General features: G+C 41.4%; 1 protein-coding gene across 12 annotated transcripts in view; it reads right to left on the bottom strand.

Annotated features, from left to right (window-relative positions):
• Positions 1–25,137, bottom strand: part of TP53BP2 (tumor protein p53 binding protein 2) — a 213,890-nt gene that overhangs the window by 23,703 nt on the left and 165,050 nt on the right. For 7 of the 12 annotated variants that reach the window (XR_014054059.1, XR_014054060.1, XM_081491600.1 and 4 more), the window contains 5 exons: positions 17,084–17,231; positions 10,967–11,080; positions 7,379–7,461; positions 2,682–2,783; positions 404–578 (listed from right to left, as the gene is read on the bottom strand). Coding sequence is in view for 9 of the 12 variants with exons in the window: in XM_081491600.1 (XP_081347726.1) it covers positions 404–578; positions 2,682–2,783; positions 7,379–7,461; positions 10,967–11,080; positions 17,084–17,231 (622 nt within the window). In the remaining 3 variants the exon portion in view is untranslated. Of the gene's footprint in view, positions 1–403; positions 579–2,681; positions 2,784–7,378; positions 7,462–10,962; positions 11,081–17,083; positions 17,232–25,137 lie in introns of all 12 variants that reach the window. The other 5 variants (XR_014054061.1, XM_081491606.1, XM_081491607.1 and 2 more) reach the window with 2 other exon arrangements.

Genomic DNA, 25,137 nt, shown 5'->3' with positions numbered 1-25,137 from the left:
AAATCAACAAAGACTTCTATTAACCAAATCACTAAAGTTTTAATTATAATGGTATTATAATCAATGGAGCTATTAATATGAATAAAAATCCTTGCCTTCGTTGAACCTTCAGTCAAAAAAATATTTAGAAAGAGAGAAAAAAAAAACTACTGCTCTATTTTCCAAAAAGGAACCTTGTCTAAAACGTTCAATAGCTGAATTCAATTCAGGGGAACCAGCAGCTTCAATACTGCACTGAATTATAGTTTTCCCAAAAAATCCTTTTAAAGTGACCTACATACAAAGTCTCATCTTAGTCCTCTTACTTAGTACAAATTTATACAAACTTCCTACACCAGTGTTTTTCTATACAAAACAGTTTGTGGAATTTAGCACTGAAGTAAACTGACTGGGAGCAACTTACCAAGTTTCCCATTGCTTAGCCTCTTCTGTTCCACGTGGCCTTTAAGTGCTCTCACTTTTTTTAGCTTCGCTTCCTGATTCTCAGCTATTTCTTTGAGCCTCTTCAGCTTTTCTTGTTCAGCAGCTTGTTGCTGTTGACGCTGATCTTGCTGTTTCAAAAACTTCAAGCGCTGTTCCTAAAGATATAAGCCATCATCAGACATGTCATTTTAAACAGCAGACCACTAACCTACAATCACACCCTGAGATGCCCAGACTGACGTGCATCTGTGGCATTGCTCTGGTCTTACCATCTGTCCTCACGCTGCCATCAGAACCACCTGGGGAGTTTGTGAAAACAGATGCTCCCGAGCTCAACCCTAGAATCTACTTCTTAAGGCAGTAAGATCAGGAATCAGTACTGTTATCCAAGCGGTCCTTTTGCAGCAAGCAAGCAGTGATCTGTGAACTAGTTTTCATGAGCTGCAGCCATTAATTTTAAGAAGGAGCTCATGCAGAGATGGGAGGTGGTAAAAAAAAAAGTTATTAAATGACACACTTTGAAGTTAAATTTGGATTCAGACTCAAGCTCTGCCACTTATTAGCTATGAGACTTTGGGGCAAATTACATAACCTCATTGAGTCCACAAGTCTGTATCTTCACCTATAAAATGAGATGATCACTAGTCCCTCTAGGGCTGCAGTGAGGAGTCAATGCAACGTGCAATGGAAATCTCTGTGAACAGCGTCTTACGTAGTTAGGGCACACTCGGTACACTTAGAAAAGAGCCAAAGAACTACTTTCTAAAGAATGCCTTTAGAAAACTGCAATTACGCAACTTACAATTTTATTCCTATTATATCTAAAATTTCAACTGAGGATAACAGAGCCACACAATTTATACTCAAGGGTAAACTTCTCAGATTTGTATGGCTAACACATACAAGAACACAGATAGTTTCAAAATAAGACCTTGATTTTAAAGATTTAGTCTGTTAACAATCGAATTTTTTATTTGAATTCATGTCCTTGCTACTCAAGGAATGCTGCATCAGCACCACATGGGATTGCATTAGAAATGCAAAATGTCAGACCTCCAACCCACACCTACTGAATCAGAACATGCATTTTTAACAAAATCCCTAGGTGATTCATACGCACGTTAAAGTATGAGAAGCAACGATACACAGGATTTTGAAAAAGCTGGCGTCTAGCATCAAAAGTAGAAAAGGATGCATAGGTACATTTGGTGCCAATAACCCTGTGATGTATAAAAACACAGCTGTTGAATATCTTTAAATATTGTTTTCTACTTGGGAACCATATGGAAAAGTTTGATTTGTAACTTCAATACATATTTTAAGTGTTAGAAAAGAAAAGGATGCATAGGAACCCTAGGAAGTATTACAGGGAAGGCCATAGTGCATGCTGAGAATGACACTGAAGAATCCCTGGCCATCACTTCAAAGCCATGCTGGGGACCTTGCTACTCAAACCCTCAGGTGTCCACCCCAGTGTCAGTGAACTTACAGACCCTCAAAGACTGGTTGGCGAAGATACTGAGTGTTTGGACCAGGGCTGACAGACGATACAGCCTGTTGTCTGTGTTTGTAAGCAAAGTTTGCTTGGCATACAGCCACATCCATTCGTTTACCTATCGTTTATGGTTGCTTTCCAGCCACAAATGCAGAGCTGAGACTGCACAGCCTGCAAAGCCTAAAATATTTCGGCCCTTCAGAAAGTCTGACGACATCTGGTTTAGACTATTAGCCCAAGGCTGGCAGGAGCAGCCGCAGGAAGACTGGTTTTGAGAGTAAGGGAAAAACTTCCCATATTTTCTCTGTTCGAGGAGAGGACAAGGTTTAATTTGTGGGTGGAGAATGTCCCCAAGTAGAGGCAAGTAGCCTGTTATCAGTGCCAAGCAGCAGCTGGGGACAGGTGAGCATGATGAGACTTTGAAGTTCCTCCTGATTCAAGATGAAGTCAGCCCAGACTAGTGCCTGCAAGCAAAGCTGAAAGGCTCTTTACGCCTTCCCTGTTTTACTGACACTCAGCATAGCGTGGTTAACTTTGATCAGGATCAGGGCGAGGAGGATCTAAAACAACTGAATGATTTCAGGATTTCTACAAAACACTACAGTGAAGAGAAGAAAGCACCACATGGCAGATACCTGTCGGGCTGATGTTACCAACTTGTATCTGTGAGGGAACCGGCTTACTAGCAAGGGTGGAATGTAAACAGCTTAACTTACACATGAACGGGAGTGGCCTGTTAGATCTCTGAAAACATGGCCATTACCTTAGTGGCCAGCATTTGTTGCTGGGCCTCAATCTGTTGCTGCTGGCGGGATGCCATTTCCTGAAGTTCAGCAAGTGTCAGATCCATTCTAGGACTATTAACCTACCAAAAAAAGTGGAAATAATCCAACTCAGTATAAAATGATCATGGAGACTCCTCGCTCAAATCATGCAATCATGACAAAATTATTTGGCTATTTTTCTCCCATCATATTAAAGAAGTCATTAATTTTTATATTAATATTCCATATTGACTTAATAAGATTTAAAACATAATGATACACATTCTTTTAAGTTGTAAATTTAAATTAAATAGTTTCAGTACTGACACAAATGGAACAATTTGGAATCACCTTGTTCTGTAGTTTAAATTAGGAAGGCAGTGTTTGACCATACCAAACATGATGTTGGGGTATTGGCAGCAAACTTAGAATACAGTCATCAAAACACCCTTTAAAAAACGTAACACTGGAATTTAAAAAATTCAAGATACAGTAGGTCTTCAGAGACAAAGCAAGATGTCTACTATACTCCCTAAACAACCACTCAACATGGTCCTAAGAGGTTCTGGCTAGAAAGAAAGGAAGGTAGGAAGAAAGAAACTGTCTTCAGATTGCAAAGGGAAAATTTTCTGTCTTTACTCAAAGAAAACATAATCATCTATGAAGAAAATTCTATGGAATCTATAAAAAGCTACCAGAACTAATAAGTTATTTAGCAAGAATGCAGGATAAAACATCAATATGCCAAAATCAACTATATTTCTATATATTAGCGACAATCAGAAACTAAAAAAAGAAATTTTTATTATCATTAACATTAGCATAAAAACCATGAAGCACTTAGGGATAAATCTGACAGATGCTCATGCCTGACACTGAAAACTTCAAAACATGGCTGAGAGAGAAGACCTATTTGGGGAGGTACACTGTAGTGCTTATGAACTAAAAAGCTCAATATTGTCAAGACGGCAATGTTTCCCACACTGACCTACAGAGTCAACAGAATACCAACCCAAATCCCAGTGGCTTTTTTTTTAAATAAATCGATTGGCAAATTCTACAATTTCATATGGAAGTGCAAATGATATAGAATAGCCAAAACAACTTCGAAAAGAAGAATCAGGAAACATACACTGCCTGACTTCAAGACTAATCATGTTTTAGTAATCAATACATTGTGTTACTGATATCATGTTAGATAAATAGATCAATGAAACAGAAGACAGAGTACAAAAATAGACCCACACATACAGTGGGTAATTGATTTAAGAGAAAAGGCAATTGAGCAGAGAAAGAATAGTCTTTTCAACAAATACTGCTTGTACAACTGGATATCCATACACAATAAACAAAATGCACTTCTCTCACAATACATGCAAATATTAATTCAAAATGGATCCTAAACTCAGATGTGAGACCTAAAACTTCTAAGTTGATTAATTATACTGTGTTGAAGTCACAGACTGGGAAAAACATTTGCCAATTATCTAATAAAAAACCTTGGAGCCAGCATATATAAAGAACTCTTAAACTCAATAATAAGGGAGCAAACAACCCAATCAGGAAAAAGATAAGCAAAAGAGGTGAACAGGAAGTTCTCTAATGATCTAAAGGTTAGGATTCAGTTATTTCACTGCCATGGCCTGGATTCAAAACTTGGTTGGGACACTGAGATCCCGAAAGCCCTGCAACATGATTTAAAAAAAAAGAAGTGAACAAATATTAATACTTCACTAAAGAAAACATATGAATGGCAAATAAGCACATGATAGATGCCCAATACCATTAGCCATCAGAGAAATACAAAATAAAACCAGAATGTACTACCACCACACACCTAGCAGAGGCCAAAATTAAAAGGACTGACCATACCAAATGTTGGCAAGGATGTACTAGAACTCTCTGATGAGGACTATAAAATAAAACAATCACTTTGGAAATCAGTCTGACAGCTTCTTAAAAAGTTAACATATGAACCAACCGTTTTACTCCTAAGTATTTACTTAAGAGAAATCTTAATAAAAGCATATGTCCATACAAAGATGTATACCCAAGTACTCATCACAGCGTGATATAGAATAACTAGAAACAGTCAAAATGTCCATCAACAGATGAATGGATAAGGAGTGGTATAACCAGACAACAGAATATCTCTCAGCAATCAAAAAGAATGAACTACTGATATACAACAAAATGAATAAACCTCAAACTATTTATCCTGAGCAAATTCAGACAGAAAGAATATATACTGGATGACTCCATTTATCCTAGATTCTGGAAAACAAAACTAATCTACGGTGACAGACAGCAAACCGGCTAGCAGTTCCCTGAGGATGGGAAGGGAGGCAAGAAGGAACAATTACAAAAGAATTTAAGGAAACTTTTTTTTGGGGGGGTGATCGAATATGTTCATTATCTTGATTACGGTGAGAGCTTCAGAGGTGTACACATGTCAAAACTTATCAAAATGTATACCCAACATGTGAATAGCTTGTTTGTTGTTGTGTGTTAATCACTTAGTCATGTCCAACTCTTTGTGACCCCACATAGCCCACCAGGCTCCTCTGTCCATGGAATTCTCCAGGCAAGAACTCTGGAGGGAGTTGCTGTTCCCTTCTCCCAGGGATCTTCCCGACCCAGGGATTGAATGAACCCAGGTCTCGCACACTGCAGGCAGATTCTTTACCATCTGAGCCACCAGAGAAGCCCTATGTGTAGTTTATTATATGTCAATTATAGGTTAATAAAGATGTTATTTAAAAACCCAGCGAAAGGGGCTTCCCTGGTGGCTTAGTAGTGAAGAATCCACCTGCCCAATGCAGGAGATACAGGTTTGATTCCCCTGGTCCTGGAAGATCCCACATGATGCAGAGCAACTAAGCCCATACACCACAAATATTATTGAGCCTGTGCCCTAGAACCTGGGAACTGCAACTATTGAAGCCTGTGGGCCCTAAAGCCCATGCTCTGCAACAAGAGAAGTCACTACAATGAAAAGCCCACACAATGCAACTAGAGAGGAACCCCTACTTGCTACAATGAGAGAAAAGCCCAAGCAGCAACAAAGACCCAGAATAGCCAATAAATAAATTTTTAAAAAATTTGTTTAAGTGTTAGAATACTTTCATAATTTAAAAAAAATTAAAAACAAAACAAAACAGTGATGGGACTTCCCTGGAAGTCCAGTGGTTAAGACTCCAAGCTACCACTGCAGGGGGCATGGGTTTGATTCCTAGTTGGAGAACTACAATTTTGCATGTCTCATGGCGAGGTCAAAAAATAAATAAATCATTTAAAAAAAAATAAAAATCCAGTGATGGGGAAAGATACATTGTGTCAAGATGCACTGAAATCTCGTTAATGGTCAGACCATTTTTGATATCCTCGTATCAGCCTTTCATCACTAAGATAACTATGAGATCAAAGAAGAGAAACAGGAAGAATTTGGGGAAGGTGGAATAAAAGCAGTGTGGGTTGGAGAGGTAATTTAGCTAATCCCTAGGCAAGGTTAAAAATTCTAAGCTCTGAAAAGAAAATGTCTACAAGGAGTCCCAAAGACACCTGCTGAAATTCATATGCAATAGCAAGAGCATTAATATATAATTAATACTAAAACCAATAACAGCAACAAATAAAATCACCAAAAAAACAAATACTTCCTCGAACTTATTCAATACTTGTTCCATATTTGTGATATATCCAGCATCTGACTTCTTTCAACAGCCATGTTGTTGTTCAGTCATGAAGTCGTGTCTCTTTGCAACCCTCTGGATTTCAGCACTCCAGGCTTCTCTGTCCTACACTATCTTTCAGAGTCTGTTAAAATTCATGTCCATCGAGTCAGTGATGCTATGTAACCATCTCATCCTCTCCCACCCTTCCTCCTTTTGCCTTCAATCATTCTCAGCATCAGGGTCTTTTCCAGGGAGTCAGCTCTCCGCATCAGGTGGCCAAAGTACTAGAGCTTCAGCTTCAGCATCAGTCCTTCCAATGAATATTTAGGGTTGATTTCCCGTAGGAGTGACTGGTTTGACCTCCTTGCAGTCCAAGGAACTCTCAAGAGTCTTCTCCAGCACCACAGTTCAAAAGCATCAATTCTTTGGCACTCAGTCTTCTTCATGGTTCAACTCTCCCATCCAAACAGGACTACTGGAAGAACTATAGCCTTGACTATATGGACGTTTGTCACCAAAGTGATGTCTCTGCTTTTTTAAATTGCTGTCTAAGCTTGTCACAGCTTTCCTTCCAAGGAGCAAGCGTCTTTTAATTTCATGGCTGAAGTCACCATCCGCAGTGATTTTGGAGCCCAAGAAAATAAAATCTGTCACTGCTTCCACGTTTTCCCTTTCTATTTGCCATGAAGTGATGGGCCCAGATGCCAAGATCTTCGTTTTTTTGAATGTTGAGTTTCAAGCCAGCTTTTTCACTCTCCTCTTTCACCCTCATCAAGAGGCTCTTTAGTTCCTCTTCACTTTCTGCCATTAGAATGGTATCATCTGCATATCTAAGGTTGTTAGATATTTCAACCATAGAGATCATTAATCACTTTCATGAAATAAATTTAAAATAAGCCTTTAAAAAAGGGCTGCCCTCAATCGCCTACTGAATAAAAAAGTAACAGTGAATGAGATTTAAAAGTTAAAAAAAGCAGCATCACTGTGGTCCAAGCACAGAATGGGTAACAATGATCACTTACGCCATTCTCCTTTCTTCGATGTTCACCTGGAACTTTCACACCATTTCTTTTTAAACTTGGATCCTGAGACCTTGGTCCACTCACTAAGCACAAAATTCAAAAAGTAAGCATTAAAACACTAGAGGTGACAGATATTTTAAGTACCGGTTCATTTCTCAGTTATGTTATTAATGCTCTCTAATACTTTAAGTTGAAAATATACTTAAAATACCAATACTTTCTAAATACCAATGAAGTTAAGGTCTCACAGATTCAACCTGTTCTAGAAAACTTTACTTGGAACAGTGAATGGTCAGCACTAGGAAATGTCACATGCTAACCATTCCCTAGAAAAGCTGCATGAGTCCAGTGCTAAAGGAGAAAAATTAAGAAAATAAATATACTTCTTATTATGGGTCAATCATACCATTTGCCTACAGTGTCTGTTTCCAGTTCTCTATTTAGCTACTCAGAAATAAAACTGGGAATAGTCTCACTGAAAGAAATAGGTGAAAATTAATCAACCCACCCTTGTACTCATTAAAGTGTTTGTAACTTCCACGGGAAGGAAGCAATTGAAACAGAACAAGTAGTGTTTCGAATTTTGCGGTAATTCCTAAGTACTAGCAAGTACTTCCCCATTTAAGTAAAAAAAATTTCATTTTCTTAGCGTGGGAAAGTACTAGTTGGAAAACATTGTACATTCTGCTTTTTTGCATAAAAAGAACTTTTCAGGTCCAAATATATGTCTCTCAGTGTCGCTTAATGTATCATGATGAGAAAATAGTTTTAACTTAAACTGATAAATTGCGAAATATCAAAGAGAGTTTCTTAAATACATGAAATTAAGCTTATAGCTGTACTTCCTAGATGTTAAGAGAAAAAATACTAAACTATTTCCCAAGAAGTTTTAGATTAAAATTTCTTCTGAATCAAATGTTTGTTGTAACTGCCTGGAAGCTTGGCACAAATTCCCACAAATAAGTAAATAAATATGTCTATCCTCAGAGCCACGTACCACACTTATACCTAATTCCAACGTTTTCTCAGCTTTACTTTTAAAACTGTTCAATTTTCTGGCAAAATAGCTCAGGTACCTGTCACAATATTTCTGCAAGAAAAAAAAAATCTATCATTCAGAAATAATTGCTTTCTTTGCTGCCTCCAAGAGAGAGCAACTGAACTGGCATGTTCAGTCACATAGTTAGAATAAAAAGCAAGAGCTTTGAAAATAATGTCGTATTTTTAAAAAAGAGAAAAAGGTAATAGATTTCCATGGTGGCGGTCCAGAGGTTAAGACTCAGCGCTTTCACTGAAGGGGGCATGCGTTTGACCCCTGGTTGAGGAACTTAAGATCCCGCATGCTGCATGGTGTGGCCAAAAAAAAAAATGTCATATACATTCTGGGTCACAGGTCCTAGTTAAACCAGAAAAAGAATACAGTAACAGTCTCTTAATCTGTAATCTAGAAGTCTACAACCACAAAGGTTGACACTAAACAGCAATCCTGTTTTATCCCAGTTTTGACACTATGTGGCACTGGTGTTTTGCAACAATGTAAAAACAGCGCCTTTATCTTCAGATTGTATTTCTCACATTACAGACACACTGAAACTGCATATTGCACTATTGAGAAGCTATTTAATAATTTACCAGGTACCACAGAGGAAGATATTTGAACTGACAGATGAAGGGAGAAAATTCAACTAATTGATTAAAAGGAGATATATGCAATAATGTAAATAAGGAACAAAATAAAAATAAGATGCAGATGTCAAAACCACAAAAAAAGAAGGTAGCTTTGGGGGAAAAAAATGCATGTTTATTTAAAATAGAATTACAGACACAGTGAAGCTCAAAGGCCGAGGAACCAGCCAGGATAAGGAGACTCAGGTTCCCCTCCTGGCTCTGCCTCCTGGTATGTGGCCTCTGACAAGTCACCTAACCCCTAAGTATCAGCGTTTCTCATCTATAGAGCAGAAGAGGCCAGACTAAGTCAATTCTGGGGTCTCCCACACCTCTGATAATGTCTAATGGCTGCCATGTGGACATCTGTACTAAAGGAATAAAACTGAGATTCTGTAACATGTAATAATTACCCTCTGTTATCGACATTCTTACTCCCAAGAATTTTTCAATATATATTAAAGTCACAACCCTTCAACTTTCCATTTTAAGAGTCCCAGCATTTTTAGAAACACCTAGTAACCCCGCTCCAGCCAATGGGTTTCTACTGAGAACAAAGGCTTCCCTACAAGTCTCAAGACTTGAAACTGTTTTCTCTCCTACATTCTACGAGACCTCCAGAGTCACAGATGTGACTGTGTTCTCAATGTCTAGCGCTGCTTTCAGCCCATTATTTCTGATCTCCACTTATCAACTTCTACCCTCTGCTTACTATCATCTAGAAACTCTGATCACAACCCTCAGTCACAGCAGACGTGACCACCTGACCCCCTTGTTCTCTTTGCCCAAGTCCCCCCTTCATTCTGGATGACCTCACCATCTAAAAGCTCGCCTCTCAGACCCACAGCTTCCTGTCTCCTCTCTAATTCAGGCTTATTTCAGGGCCCGATACAAGACTACATTATCTAGAAGTGCTCTACTCCTGACATGTTAAATTCAAACTTCTTAATTTTTGACTGCAATTACCTCTCGCTACACCTGTTCAATAACCTGAAACTTGCAGTTTCTTTCCCTGCAGACCCTCCGCCTTCACTTCATCCCCATCTCGGCTTGAATGCCACCTCGCCAACATCCTCTTTTTCCTTGTCTCACCGACTTTCCACTGAACTTGTCCGGCGAAACTCCAACCTTGGGTCAATCCAACCATCTTCTCTTATGACCCTCTGGGCTGCAGAGCACCACTGCAGCAAGATCACCCATGGTCTCCTGGTGTCTAATCTCCACTGTCCTCTAGGGGCCCTGGCCTGCCAGCTTCCCTGGCCACACTCTCTCCTATTCTCCACCAGGGCCTCCTCCCTCAGAGAAAACAAATGTTTTCAGATGAGAAGCCCCTCCCACTGCTCCCACAGACAGCACACATTTACTGCCTCTGCGAAGCTTCCTTTCCACCCTGTTAAAATGGAACAGACCCTTCCGTTACCCTCCTATCTCACCCCTCGACCCCTTCACCCCCGAAATTCCCCTTGGCTAACCTGCCCATCGAGCATTCCCTTCTTCCTTGTATTTCAAACTCCTGCTTTACTGACTCCTTTCCTTCCCGCCCATATTAAGAGCTGTAGTCAGGGGACATCCTTGGTGGTCTGGTGGTTAAGACTCTGTGCTTCCAAGGCAGGGGGCATGGGATTGATCCCTGGTGGGGGAACTAAGACTCCATATGCCATGTGGTGCAGCCAAAAGATAAAACATAAAAAAAAAACTATCATCAGACTTTTCCCATCTTCCAACAAAACACAACAAACAGAACCGCCCCCTTTTCTGCCCACCCTACAGAGTCAGGGCTTGGGAGAGAGGGCTATCCTCACTGTTCCCCCTGGCTTCTTGCTCACTCATCCATCAAACTGCCTGCTCCTGATCACAGGTCACCTCTTCCGAGCATGAAACTAAAGTCCGAATCTTTGTCATGATCAACAGGATGCTACCTACCAACATCTCTACCAGGAGGGCGTTCATGGCGAAGGAAGAACCGAACTTCACTCCTCTGACTTCCAAACCGCTGCAGGACGTCGAACATTCGCTCATTATCGGCAACTGGACGTTCTAAAAGAAACAAACAAATCATGTACAAATCATGTTACCTGGCAACACATCACTTACTATCTACCCTTCATACAAATTATGCATTATGAATGCAGAAAATACTATCCAGGATCTTTAAAAAAAAAAAGAACCCTTAGAAAATGAAGTATCACCAGCTTGCTGCTGCTTCTAAGTCGCTTCAGTCGTGTCCGACTCTGTGTGACCCCATAGACGGCAGCCCACCAGGCTCGCCGTCCCTGGGATTCTCCAGGCAAGAATACTGGAGTGGGTTGCCATTTCCTTCTCCAATCACCAGCTTACCACCCACGTAATCAGGGTGAAAGCTGGGTGGAATATGGGGGTAGGAAAAGGACTGGGTCAGGGCCACTGACAAGAGCTCAGGAGTCAGATTCAGCGGCCCCTCACTAGTTCCAGGCAGGCCGTGAAGCTCTGCAGGTTCCAAAGTTCCTGTCATCTATTCCATAGGATGGTCTCTGAGGTCTCTTTTAACTCTAACGGTTCTATGATTCTCCAAGTATACAAATGAAAACTTAAAAACAACTTTCTAAATAGCCTTGTCTTTCTATTGGGGATTTTTTTTTTTTTTGACAATTTTACAAACCACATTTAAAAAAAAAAAAAAATCATACACATGCATTTCCAAACAAAAGTCTGTTTACTGCCCTGAAAATATTTCTTGAGACAAAAAAGAAAGAGGCATAGCTAAATACTCTACTACATGGGAACTGTAATCTTCCAATCTTAAGGAATCTGGACATAAAAACCAAATATACTGTTTTGAGGATGTCAACGGTTTAAGATCAAAGAAGTTAATCATTTTTAATGTAAGAATGCTGCTGCAGTGGCCCCCCAAAAAATTCAATGCACGTGTCAGTAATCAAGGACACTATCTGAGCACCTTAAATAAACAACACGGGCACAGAAGGGAGCAGCCAAGGGTTCAGCAGCCAATTCTGTGAACTAACTCCTGAACTTAATCGGCTTGGTGGCAACAAAGTACAGCTCTGGTTCTATTTACAGTAACATGACGTAATGAGTAGACACAGATACCCTCTTCTCTAAACCAGAGAAAATCTAACCAAGACTCCCCCAAGAGGAAACACCTGGAGCTGAGCAGATACCTTCCTGAAAGAAATTCTGGGCAGACCTTCCACCTCCTCACAAAAACAAAAACCACACACACACACACACACACTTTATTTCGAAAGAAATGAAGTGACTTCCAGTCCATGCTGAGTGTGGACCGTCTAGGTCTAGCAGCTAAGGTCCTTAATGGCCTACACTGACAAAACGCATATGTCAGGCTTAGGCCAGCACAAGCTGAAATACACTTCAAAGGTTCTCATAGCCGCCCATTTACCCCATGCTCCAACGACCCCCATTCCTTGTCCTGGCATCCATGCCTGTGTGACTTTGAACAGGCCATTCCCAGCACTGAGAATTGTCCCCAGTACCCTCTTCTCCTTCTGCAGATGGAGCACCTCCATCTATTCCTGAAGTCATCACTCGGAATGAGAGAAATGTCTGCTGATTCCTGATTTAACTTGAACAGCACACTTTCATCTCTCTCTTCTTTACAATCAAGCATAGTTCCTAGCAAACAACATGAATCCAAGATATGTTCTCTCAGCAAATAAACCAGAGGGGAGTAAGGAAATGGAGATGGCAAATAAAAGCTACTGTTTTTAAAATTTTTACTTTTTGACCACGCGGCATGTGGGATCTTAGCTCCCAGCACAGGGATCAAACCTGTGTCCCCTGCGTTGGAAGCACAGTCTTAACCACTGGACCGCCAGGGAAGTCCCAAAAGCTACTTATTTTAAAAGACAGTTAGAGGAAATGGGAAACTTGAGAAGCTAACAAAGTGGAAGTAACACATTTACTATTTTTAAAATGGGACACCTTGGACAAGTTTAAGCAAAAAAAAAAAAAAGGAGGCATTGAAAACATAACAGCTATTACTTGTTGAGTGTGAACACTAGATGTGCCAGGGGCTATGCTAAGCCCCCTTCAAATGTCAGCTCCTAGGATTCTCACACAATCCTGTGCAATAGGTTAATTTATTATCCCAATTCTGTAGGAAAAACACTTAAGGATTATAGAGATTAAGTATCTTGTCTGAAGTTATAAAGCTAGTAAATGAAAGAAACAAGATGTTGATACCCAAGACCTTGCTCTTAATCACAACATCATACAAACAACTCTCAAATTAATTACGAATTCACTGCAACCAATCAAAATCCCCAAAGAACTTTTCATGGAACCTTTCAAGGTAATTCTAAAACATATCTGAAAAAGAAAATACACAAGAATAGTACAGGAGCACACTGAAATAAGCAGTTGCCTTTACAGATACCTAATCTATTATAAAACTAGAGTAAATTAAAACTATTTGGTCTTCATCAAATTTTTGCATCTGGTCTCATGTCACTGGATATATTCCAATGTCTCCTAGTTTATAGTCTATGGGAACTTAAGAGTATGCTACTGCTGTGTAAAAATTGTATAAATCTTAATTATCTTGAATTAGTTCATAGTACTTTTCAGGCCTCTATATCCTTCTACTTCTCTGTATATTCATTTTATTAATTTTTGAGAGTTTGATATTGAAACTCCAACTAAAAATTTTAATTTACTTACTAAAAAAAAATGATTGCAATATATAATGGAACTATATGTAACTTTGTTCTGTATTTTCCAAGTCTCTGTAAATGAGTTATCATATTTGCATAATTTAAAAACTAAGAAAAATATAATTTAAAAAAACTATTTGGTCCTATCATAAATAGAAGAAAAAATAAAAGTAACTGGCTAAAGCTTATAGAAACATACTTCCTATGAGATATAACAAGAATATGAAGTGAAGTTTCACATCAGTAAGGAAGAAAGCAAGCGTCTTCAATATGATACTTTAAAAAATTCACTATCCACCTGGGGGAAAAAATATTAGATCTCTAATTCACACTAGTCAGAAAAATTAATGAGAAAGAAGGAGGGAAGGGTGAGAAGGGAAGGGAAAAAACTTTAAAACTTAATGGTACAAAACAACAGGAGACTATGTTTCCAGCCTTGACATAAAGAAAAGACTTTTTAAAACAACATACAACTAGGCCTGAGTTCTAGAAGAGCTGTGTTTTTCTATAACACCTACAAATCAAGAAGGAAAAGGGCAAAGGTTAAAAGAGACATGAGCAAAGACTATGATGAAACAGTCTTTTTTTTTTATGGAAATCCAAGTGGCCAGTAGACAAACTGAAAATGAGCAACTTCAGCATCAGCCTAGCAAAAGTAAGAATTTTATTGTATTAGTAACTTTTTTTGATGAGGGATACTTTTAGAAATAACTGGTAGAAGTGTGAATTTCTACAGCCTTTGCTGAGGGAAATCTGGTGAAATATATTCAAATTTAAAATGTGTGAACCTTTAAGCAAGCAATTCCACTTCTTGGTTATCTACCCTAGAGAAATGTTTACACATGATCAAGAGGCTCCTACAAGGCCTTCTACTGCAGCATTTATAGAAACAAGAGAATTGAACTGAAATGTTAGTGAATAAAGAAATGGTTAGATCACCTGCAGTTTGTGCATAATACTATGGAAAATTATGATAATTAAAAACAATGGTGTAGATTTACACAAGCTAATCAGAAAAGACCTCCAAGCTATACTGTATGGTAAAATGATAAATTACAGTTAGTGAGATGTATGATACTGTTACATAAAGAAAAAATAAAGAGATGACACAAAACTATTTCTACAGTTACATTGCAGAGAAAAGTCTGAAAAGTTATCTGCTAAAATTACAAGCAATTACAAATCAAGCGACACAAGATAGGCTTGTGGGAGAGATTTCCATTCCATCTATATTATTTGCCTTACAATAAAGAATCCATTCATGTGTGGTCTCTCTCTTCTTATTTTTAATTAAAAAAATTAGAAGAAAGAAAATCCTTTAAACATCCTCATTAAATAGCAAGGGCTACTGAACTCAAGTGAGTAAGATACAAGAAAAAGGGAAACAGTGGAATCTGGAGTTTCAAGGGAGAGGGTGAGCCTTGGCAAAGGAAGAAAGTCAGAAAGAAGGGTAGGCACACATCCAGAGGAACCTGAGGTAAGCACCGGGGGAGGAGACTGAGGAAGCTCACTGTGCGTGGTCTCAATCACTTCAGGCAAGTTATTTGCAGAATGCAGGGAGGCCACCAGAGCAGCTAGAAGTCGTTTATTCTTTCAGTAAATATTTACTGAGCACTCCCTCTGAGCTGGGGCACAGCAAGGAACGAGACAAGCAGGTCTCCACTCTTAAGGAGTTTACATTCTCGTGTATGTGTGTGAGGCTGTGGGGATTAAAGAGGCAGCAGGTTAATAAACACACACACAAAAACCAGACGGACACGTCTCATGCACAGGATCAAACCAGGATGATGCAATAGAGAACCGCGTGCCTGCTTTAGTGGGAAGCTCAGGAAAAGCATCTCTGAAGGGGTAACGTGTTAGCTGCAATCCAAATGACCAGAAGGAACCAGCAACGACAAAATCTGGGAGTGCAGTAGGAGTAGCTGGCACCAATGGCTCTGAGGTGGAAAACAGCATCATTTATCCAGGAACATAAAAAAGCTGCAGGAGGTGAGCAAGGAGGAAAATGGTACCAGATGACATCGAAGACCTCACAATACAAAATCAAGACTTTGGATTTTATCCTAAGTAGAATAAAAAAGTTAAAAACAAGAAAGTCAAACTATCAAATTTTCATTTAATAAGGATCACTTAGGGGAACTCTCCTGGTGGTCCAGTAGCCAAGACTCCACGCTCCCAATGTAGAAGGCCCGGGTCCAATCCCTGGTCAGGGAACTAGATCCCATGTACTGAAAAAATCTCAAAGATCTTGCATGCCACAAGGAAGATCGAAGGAAGAGCCCACATGATCGAACCAAGACCCGGCACGGTCAAATAAATTTTGTTTTTTTTACAGAAAGGATCACTTGGGTTGCTTTACGAAAATGGTCTAATTTAGTTCCTATGTGAAGTAACCAGCTCAGGGAGAGTGAAGTCTTCCTGAACATCCAGCTGTAGGAAAATCAACCGAAGATGAACAAGAAGACTCGCCTGGGAAGCAGGGAGTATTAGCTGAAGTCACACCCATGAATGGTGTGAATGCAGTGAACACAGTGGGAAACTTGCATTTAGACAAACTGCACCCAAAGGGGAGAAAAAGGAAGCAGTAAGGGCTCGTCCAAGCTGTACAAGAATAGAGCAGAACTCACGAAAAATTACTCCCTCATCTATAAACTCCTAAAGGGCCAAGAAGGAAACCAGGCTGTCCCACTTCAGGGCTCCAAAGAACTAAGCAAGGGATCGATTTCAAGGCTTAAAATAATGACTATGATTTCACCACTGCCTCCTGCCACCACAGTAACTCAATACTGAAGAGCTCTCCCTAAAAACCTCCAAAAACTCAGAAGTGGCAAAACAATCAGAATGGCTCAGAATGCCTCAAATTTCTAATTAAGTGAAACCACCTAAGCATACCAAAACACTTCTGAGCACAGTACATTTTACCCTAACACCCTCAAAAGCTTCCACCCCGTGTGTCAGCTGCCTATCCTTTGACCTTTAATATAGCAGTGTCTAGGATGTGCTACAGAAAAAGAAAATAGCAAGAGGACTTTGGAGGAACTTCCCAGGTGGTTCAACAGCTACGACTCCATGCTCCCAATACGGAGGGCCCAGATTCCTTCCCTGGTCAGGGAGCTAGATCCCACATGCCACAACTAAGAGTTCGAATGCCACAACTAAAGATCCCAAGTGTCACACTGGGACCCAGCGTAGTCAAAATAAATATTAAAAAAAAAAAAAAGACTTTGGAGGAGGCAACAAAATTGGACTGAAAGCACTATCTCTGATAGACACCCTATTCTCCAGTTTCTCCATGGATAAACATGAGAGGCACACACTGCCCTCTCTAGAACTGATGATAATAAAGACAGCACGGCTGAAGAAGATGTACCAGAGCCACACCACACTTCAGCCAGGTGGCAATCACTCTCGCCAGGTTCTTTGCACAAGTCCACTACATCTCTGCAGATGGTTTCCGGAGTGACAGGGACTTCTGTGAAGTGCTGTTCATTGTTGCTGAGGTACACAGTAAGAAACATCTGGAAACACAAGAAGAAATACAAGGGTTGTTAGTACCGCCTACACTGGCGCTGGTCGCATCTCACTTACCTTAGATTCCTTTCCCTGACTGTCTTAACTGAAGTCCCCCGATCCAAGGTGGAGAGGGGCCCGGAGCTTGGCTGATAGGCCTCTGCCCTCCCTCCATCAGCGGTGCCTGCAGAACCCTTGGGGATCCCCGGAGCACAGTAAAGGGATCAGTGCACACAAAAGGTCAAGTTAAATCTTCCTCTGACATTTTATTTATGTCATTTGTTTACCAAGACTTCTGTAGTTCTTAGTATGATGTGCCAGACCCATACCACAAAGAGATTCTCCCATCAGCCCTGTGAGAATGATAAGGAGATGATGATCACCCAAATACATGCTTAATTGAGCAAAGTCTCTTTCGGGAATGATACAAGAACAAAACGTGTTGCTGCTGAAGGTGGGGATGGGAAAAGGGGAAAGAATTCAGAGGGATATCTAATATTTATACCATGTACATGTATCACCTGTTCAAATATTTTCACATTTAAGATGTTTTAATGAGATTAGATACATACTTTAAAGCATAAGTCAGTGATGGCTCAGGGGTAAAGAATCCACCTGTCAAATACAGGAGACACAGGTTCAATCCCTAATCCAGGAAGATCCCACATGCCTCGGAGCAACTAAGCCCACGCGTAACTACTGAGCTTGTGTTCCAGAGCCCACAGGCCACAACTACGGAAGCCCACACACCCTAGAGCCCATGCTCCACAACAAGAGAAGCCACCCCAGTGAGAAGCCTGCACATGGCAACTCGAGAGCAACCTCTGCTTGCTGCAACTAGAGAAAAGCCCATGCAGCAACAAAGACCCAGCACAGCCAAAAATAAAAATAAACAAATAAAATTATTTTTAAAAAGCTTAAGTCTTCATCAATAAGGTGTAAGTAGAAATGAATGGCTGCCGTGCTAAAACTGATATGATCTTGTACATAAACACTCAGACCAGAAGATTTAGATCTAAAACTCAGTCTTCCTCCTGGTAAAAACAGATACTGTATCTTAAAAACACTGCTACTAAAGAATTCAAGTGTTCACACCTATCAAATAACAAAACAAAAAAAATCAACCAAACGAAAAACAACCGTTGTTAATTCCTAGCACTGAAGAAAACTGAGCAAATTAACAAACAAATTGTTGATGACAACGAAAGTCAGCAAACCCCCAAGCTCATTCATTCAGTGAGGACTTAACTCTGGGCAGATTAATGTGTACTGGGATAAAAACAAGCAAACAAAACCCAGACAATTTGAAAGTGTAATTCCATTGTGAGCTTTATATTCTGTGAAAATAATTCTTATCAAAGAAAGAGAATGCAAAGGCTTTGAAACATGAACTTGTATACATTCTGTAAAAAGAATTAATGAGACTAAGCCAAACACTGCAGGAGTTTGGGTTTTAAGGCTATAACAAAACAGAAGGGGATTTCCCTGGTAGTCTAGTGGCTAACACTCCAAGCTCTCAATGCAGGGGTCCTGGGTTCAATCCCTGGTCAGGGAACTAGATCCCACATACTGCAAATAAGAGTTCACACGCCACAACCAGAGATCTCGCACGCTGAAAACAAGATGGAGATCCCCTGCGCTGCAACTAAGAACTGGAGCAGCCAAACAAACAAATAATTTGTTTTTCTTTTAAAGGCAGAATGAGTAGGATCTGCACTGTGATCACAATGACATAAGAACATCATACAAGCCACCGTGCCTGCCCTCGGTCACACGGTGTCTCACCCAGCATAAACCTCTCTCCTATTACCCCAGAAGTGAGAGTTGCATTAGGCTCTTCTTTTTTAAGGGGGGGGGGTGGGGGCAAAGGGAGAGAGGCAGCACCTGATCAGGGATGATGATGGAAACTGGCCAAAACAGCAGACCGGGTGCCTCAAGGATCTGGTCTGAGTAAGGGGAGAAGACGACATGCCCAAGAGACGGAGGCCCACTGGGTCAGTGGGTTCTGCCCCAGGGGGCTTCCCTGCTCCTCCCTGCAGTAAAACTATGTTTTGTCAAGGTAAGCCACATCTCCACTTTTTGCAATGGAAGCTCTTAACTCACACAAACATGTATAACACAGAAAGTAACCCCCAAAATTGGAAAACACAGACAGGAACCCATTACAGCTAGAAGGCAACTCAGAAACAAATTTTAAAGTGGATGCTATCGAAAAAATAAAATGTATGAAAACAGACCTGTAGAATTTGTCAGCATGAGCTCAGAAGCTTTCAAGCTAACTGTATCAGGTTCTTCACATTCTGATAAACTGTGCTACATGAAGATACATAGTTTTAGGCCTCAACTCAGCCAACAAGGCAGCACTTTAAAACTGTTAACACAAAATGAACACAGGTTTCCACCCTGGTACGACTCTGGATACATATACAGCACATGTAACCAGGGAGATACATAATTTACACTTTAGTATTAAGGAGTACTCCTCCTCGATACTCCCTACCCACATCAGAACTTTCTCTGAAGTTTAACACTTCAAACACAGGAACTGTTTTCATTGTAAATATGAGACTGAGAGGCATTTATCAAATTATAGGAATATTTAACATACTATATATACACAAAATGGGCTTCCCCAATGGCTCAGCAGGTAAAGAATCTGCCTTCAATGCAGGAGACACAGGAGATGAAAGTTCGATCCCTGGGTCAGGAAGATACCCTGGAGGAGAAAATGGCAATCCATTCCAGTATTCTTGCCTGGAAAATCTCATGAACAGAGGAGCCTGGCAGGCTACTGTTCAAAGAGTTGCAGAGTCGGACACAACTGAGCGACTGAGTACACATATATACAAAACACATACTGTATCAACAAATAAAAGGTTATTTCCTGAGATAAGAGCACCTTACCTCCTAAACGTCATCTTAAAGAGTCCTTTCACACACATTATCTCAGAAACTTACATCAACTCTCAGGTAAGCAGAGCAGATATTACTTTCTCTATAAATGAAGCAAAAGATTGATTTATAAAAAGTCTTTGTACTGGCTATTAAAATGAGAGGATGAGGTACAATTCTGTTCTTTACCCATCCTCTACTCTTTCAGCTGTTCCTTATAGCAGAAGAGTATTAGGAAATGCTCTATTTAACCCCAGTAAAAATCCCCGGGAGGAGGGCATGGCAATCCACTCCAGTATTCTTCCCTGGAGAATCCCCAGGGACAGAGGAGCCGGGCGGCGTACAGTCCATGGGGTCGCAAAGAGTCGGACACGACTGAGCAACTAAGCACACAACCAAACTTGAATAGAGATCTGGTGTTTTACTTCCTAGAAAACAACAGCTTCATTTATTTAAAAGTACAAATTACAGACACGAATGATGAGAAACGTGTTCTAAGATCACCGCACTTTCCCCCCAAAACCCCACAGGATTAACACTGGTGTGAGTGGTGAGTGGACCCCATTCAGACACGCCTGAAGACAGCTCTGTGGTGACTGTACTGGGCTGAGTGCTCCCAGGCCGGGCCAGCAATGTGAGCTGCTTCTGACGCCCAGGTGGGAGATCTGGGTTCTTACCCCAGACTTGTTAATCATTATTAGGGAAGTAAGGTCACCTCTCTGAATCCCAGCCTCCTTGTCTTCAAAATAAGAGTCCTAAGTTCCCTGAGAGCTGCCATTTAGTTCAGGTGTTTATTGGGTGTCACAGCAAGAGCCAACTTCTCAACAGTCCACAACCTGGAAGTTAGCAATTCAGTCGCGAAGTGAGGACCTGAATGAAGGCAATGGAGAGAGGGGGAAAGAACAGATCCAACAGAAAGACTGGATCTGGTGACTAAATGTGGGGGAGGGAGATGCAGTGCATTGGGGTGGGTGTGAACTGAACAATTCACAGCAAATTCAGGAGGAAAACCAGGCTTGCTCTACTCTGAGATTATGGTAGCAGCAGGCAGGGGAGGAGAGAAAAGCAAGAGTTTCGTTTGGATGAGCTGACCTGGGATCACCTGGCCCCACTCCAGTCCTCACCGCCTTCTGACCCTCTCCACCCTCTGCTCCACCAGCATCCTCCTTGTCGTCCACCCCCTGGAGCCTGTGCATCCTGCCTGCCATGTTGCTGGCTCGAAACCTCCTTGGAGCTTCCGGGGTGGACTCTGAAACTGGCGTCAGGCACGGAGGGCAGGGAGAGACAGAAGGAAGGCAGCCCACTTGGGACTGGCAGATGGCTCTTCAGTAAGCAAGGCAGCTTGCTCAGGAGACTGATCTTGGGGGCTGCAGGGCCAGTGGCTCCCTGACCCTTGCCCAACAGAATGTTAAAATCTTATGGAGAGGCTCCTCCTGGGTTCAGTCTCCAGCCTGTGTCCTTAGGCAGCTTGAGCTTGGGACAGCAGGCAAGTGGAAGGCACATTCCAAGGACAGGAAAGCGGGTGAATGGCCTCCAAGTACCTGGGTCAGCTTGCAGGTCGAGCCTGTGGTCACATCTTCTTGATGACCTTCCCCGACAAACGTTCTTCCCTGTGTGCCAGCACGGCCTGCCGCTCATCTCCCTGGGTCTCGATGCAACCGATTCCTGCCCGGGGAGGCTTTTCCTGGTCATCCTGCCTAAAATCCCACCACCACCCTCAACATGCACATGTGTGCACCCACATATGCACATGCACACACAGGTACTTCCCCACTTTCTCTCTCTCCCTGGCACAGTGACCAACATATCATGTATTATATTTATTTCACTTGCTTTTACTGTCTTCCCTGATAGAACAGACGCTCCATGAAGTCCAGGGTTTTGTTTGTTCAACATGGCACCCTTAGCACCTTGAACTGTGCCTGATTTGTAACAAACACACAATAAGTGTGTGCTTAGGAATGAATAAATACCACAGCTATTACTGCACTTGACAAATTCACCTCTGATTTATTTTCACAGTAAGTTTCCCACAGGTATTGACAGATGGGAGAGCAGACAGTATACAGCACAGCTCTACACACTGACAGAAGTTAGTGTCCTCTCCTCTTCAGTTTGTATCATGCTATGTCATCCTACATCTGTTTTGACATCCTTTTCATTCATGCAAGATTTATAGGCTATCTATTTTATGGTTTAAGTTCTAACGCAGACACAATCTTCATTAAGTAGCCATTACAGCACACGTGGTACAGAACGAGAGACAGAGAGTGCTGTGTGGAGAGGGACACAGCCAGCCCAGGGGAATAAATACCCCAACCTGGCTCCCTCCTTCTTAGGTCATCCATCCTACCACCCCTCACTGGACAAACCCAACTAGAAGTTGGATGGAAAAGGAGGCTATTGATGCCTTTATAGAAGTCAACTTCCTGGGGCACAAAGCAGGGTGGAGACAGGCAAGCAAAAAGATGCTTCCCCGCTCCATCATCAAACTCAATGACTTCAACCTCCCTATGGCGAGAGAGGCCTCTTGAGCCACAATCTAAACAGAATGAGAACACAATGTGCAGGAAAAAAATAGCCCAAGCAGAGGGAAGAACAAACGTCAAGGCCCTGAGGAGGAATCAAGCTTGTCACATTTGTGGAAGAGGAAGGTCACTCTGACAGAGTGAGCAAGAGGAAAGGATTATAGGAGATTAAGTCAAAGAGACTAGATCATGCATAGAAGCCACAAGTCCTCAAGCTGAGGTGCAGACAGAGGGTCATTAATCACAGCTGGTAAGGCCCCACCCTCAGAGATTCTGATTCAGTAGACCAGGGGTGGGGACACATTCTGCATTTCTAAGAAGCTCCCATGAGATGCTGATACTGCGGCTCTGGAAACCACAAGCCAAGAACCATTGTTCAAAGACCAAGGCCGGAGCAAGGAATCTGGATTTTAATCTAAGAGGCCATTGAAGGCAAATCATTAGAGACAAAAAAGATTAGATGAGTGGTTGCCAGGGGCTGGGGGACTGACTGCCAACAAGCACAGGGCTTCTCTTTTGAGGTGATGGGAATGTTCTGGAATTAGTGGTGATAGCTGTACCACCTTGTAAACATACTAAAATCCACTGAATTGGATACTTCAAAATGGTGGTATGTAAATCATATCTCAGTTTTTTAAAAAAGAAGTCACTGGAGGATTTTGAACAGAGTATTGAAGTCATTTTTTTAAAAAATTACTCTGGCTACTATATGAATAGACCACAGAGAGGCAGGCATGGAAGACCAATTAAGAGGAAATGTAGCACATAAAGGGGCTTCACCGATGGCTCAGCGGTAAAGAACCCACCTACCAATGCGGGAGACATAGGATATGGGTTTGATCCCTGGATCAGGAAGATCCCCTGGAGGAGGGTATGGCAACTGACTCCAGTATTCTTGTCTGGAGAATCCCACAGACAGAGGAGCCTGGTGGGATACAGTCCATAGGGTGGCAGAGTCGGACACAACTGAAGGGACTTAGCACGCACACACGCAGCACATAAAATGAGATATAATGGTAGCACAGACTGCAGGTAACAGCAAGTGGTGAAAAATGGCTGGACTGGGATTATATTTTGAAGGTAGAGCCAACAAGACTTGCCTAATGGACAGAATGCGGGATGCAACCATAGAAATTGAATGAACGTGGATTTGGTGTCTAAGCAACAGAGTCAACAGTGGTGTCATTTACTATGAGGAAGGAGGAACAGATTAGGGAAGGGCCCACAGGACTGGGGCCTCGTCCAGAAGTCCCGTAGAGGACAAGGACCTGGTGAAGGATTAGAAAAGATCCATCCATAAAAAAATGAAAAGAAACACAAAGGAGTGTGGAATACCAGAGACCATGTAAAGCAGTGTCTCAATTAAGTCAAATAAAGCTTAGCGATCTTAGAAATGAGAATGAGGACAGTTCTCCAAGCTGGGCAAGACGGAGGTTGCTGGATGCCTTGACCAGTGCTGTCTGAGGAACGAGGTCAAAGGCCTGTTTGAGACAGGCCAAGAGCCCAAGGGAAGGATGCAGAGACTCAGAACAGAAAGATGGAGAAAACAGGGACTTCCCTGGCAGGCCAGTGTTTAAAACTCAGCACTTTCAATGTAGGGGCACGTCAATCCCTGGTCGGGGAACTAAGATCCCATATACTGCATGGTGCAGTCAAAAAAAAGGAAAGGTGGAGAATATGGAGCCACAGATGGAAGAAGACAGAGTAAAAGCGGTGCTTTGTTTCTTCTTTATTTCAACATGGAGTTTTTACAGAACATTTTAATGGATGGACTGATTCGGTCAAGAGGGGAATGGTGTTGATGATGCTGACTCTGTATCTCTAGTCACTGTCTATTCCTAGACCAGTACTCACTGCCCAGTGGCAATCTATGTCTGGAGAACCCACAAATGCTTCATGCTCAGCTTGTCCAAACCAGCACAGTCCCATTTTCACTGACTTTCTTTGCTGTAGTGATTATCTTACTTTTTAGGTTACAAAGATAGTTTATCAAGTTTGACAATTTCTTAATTGGACACCACAGCACAGTGACAACAATACAGCTGGAAGAGGTGGCTTTGAGCCGTGACTGTGTGACAGCTGAGGGCAGGTGTCTTCCTGACCATCCCAGGGAAGGGGTGGGAGAGAGGGGCCACCCACCAGCCCCAGATGCTCCTGGGGGCCATGAGACCTATACCTGCCACATTTCCCCCTAGAAAATTTCCATTAGAACAAAAAGGCATCACATCACTTGAAATAAACAGTTTAAACTCATTTCACCCATCTTAAACTTATAGACATTAAGTATGTCCCCTTGCATTTATACATCACTTATAATTTAAAATCTTTTCATTATAATCTGCTCACAATTATGGGCTTTACTGTGATCATTCATAGTTGTTTCAAATTTTACAGAGGAAGTAAATCAGGCATTTTCTCAATGAATATCTTTTCCCTTCTTCTTATTTTATTTGGAAGAGGAACAACAACAACATAAAAAGATGTTGCTGCTAAG

This window comes from Giraffa tippelskirchi, chromosome 5, assembly GCF_054371585.1.
Source record: "Giraffa tippelskirchi isolate mGirTip1 chromosome 5, T2T-mGirTip1v1.2.pri, whole genome shotgun sequence".
NCBI classification, from domain to species: domain Eukaryota; kingdom Metazoa; phylum Chordata; class Mammalia; order Artiodactyla; family Giraffidae; genus Giraffa; species Giraffa tippelskirchi.
The sequence above is the reverse complement of the archived record's forward strand: the minus strand, read 5'-3'. Positions and strand labels throughout refer to the sequence as shown.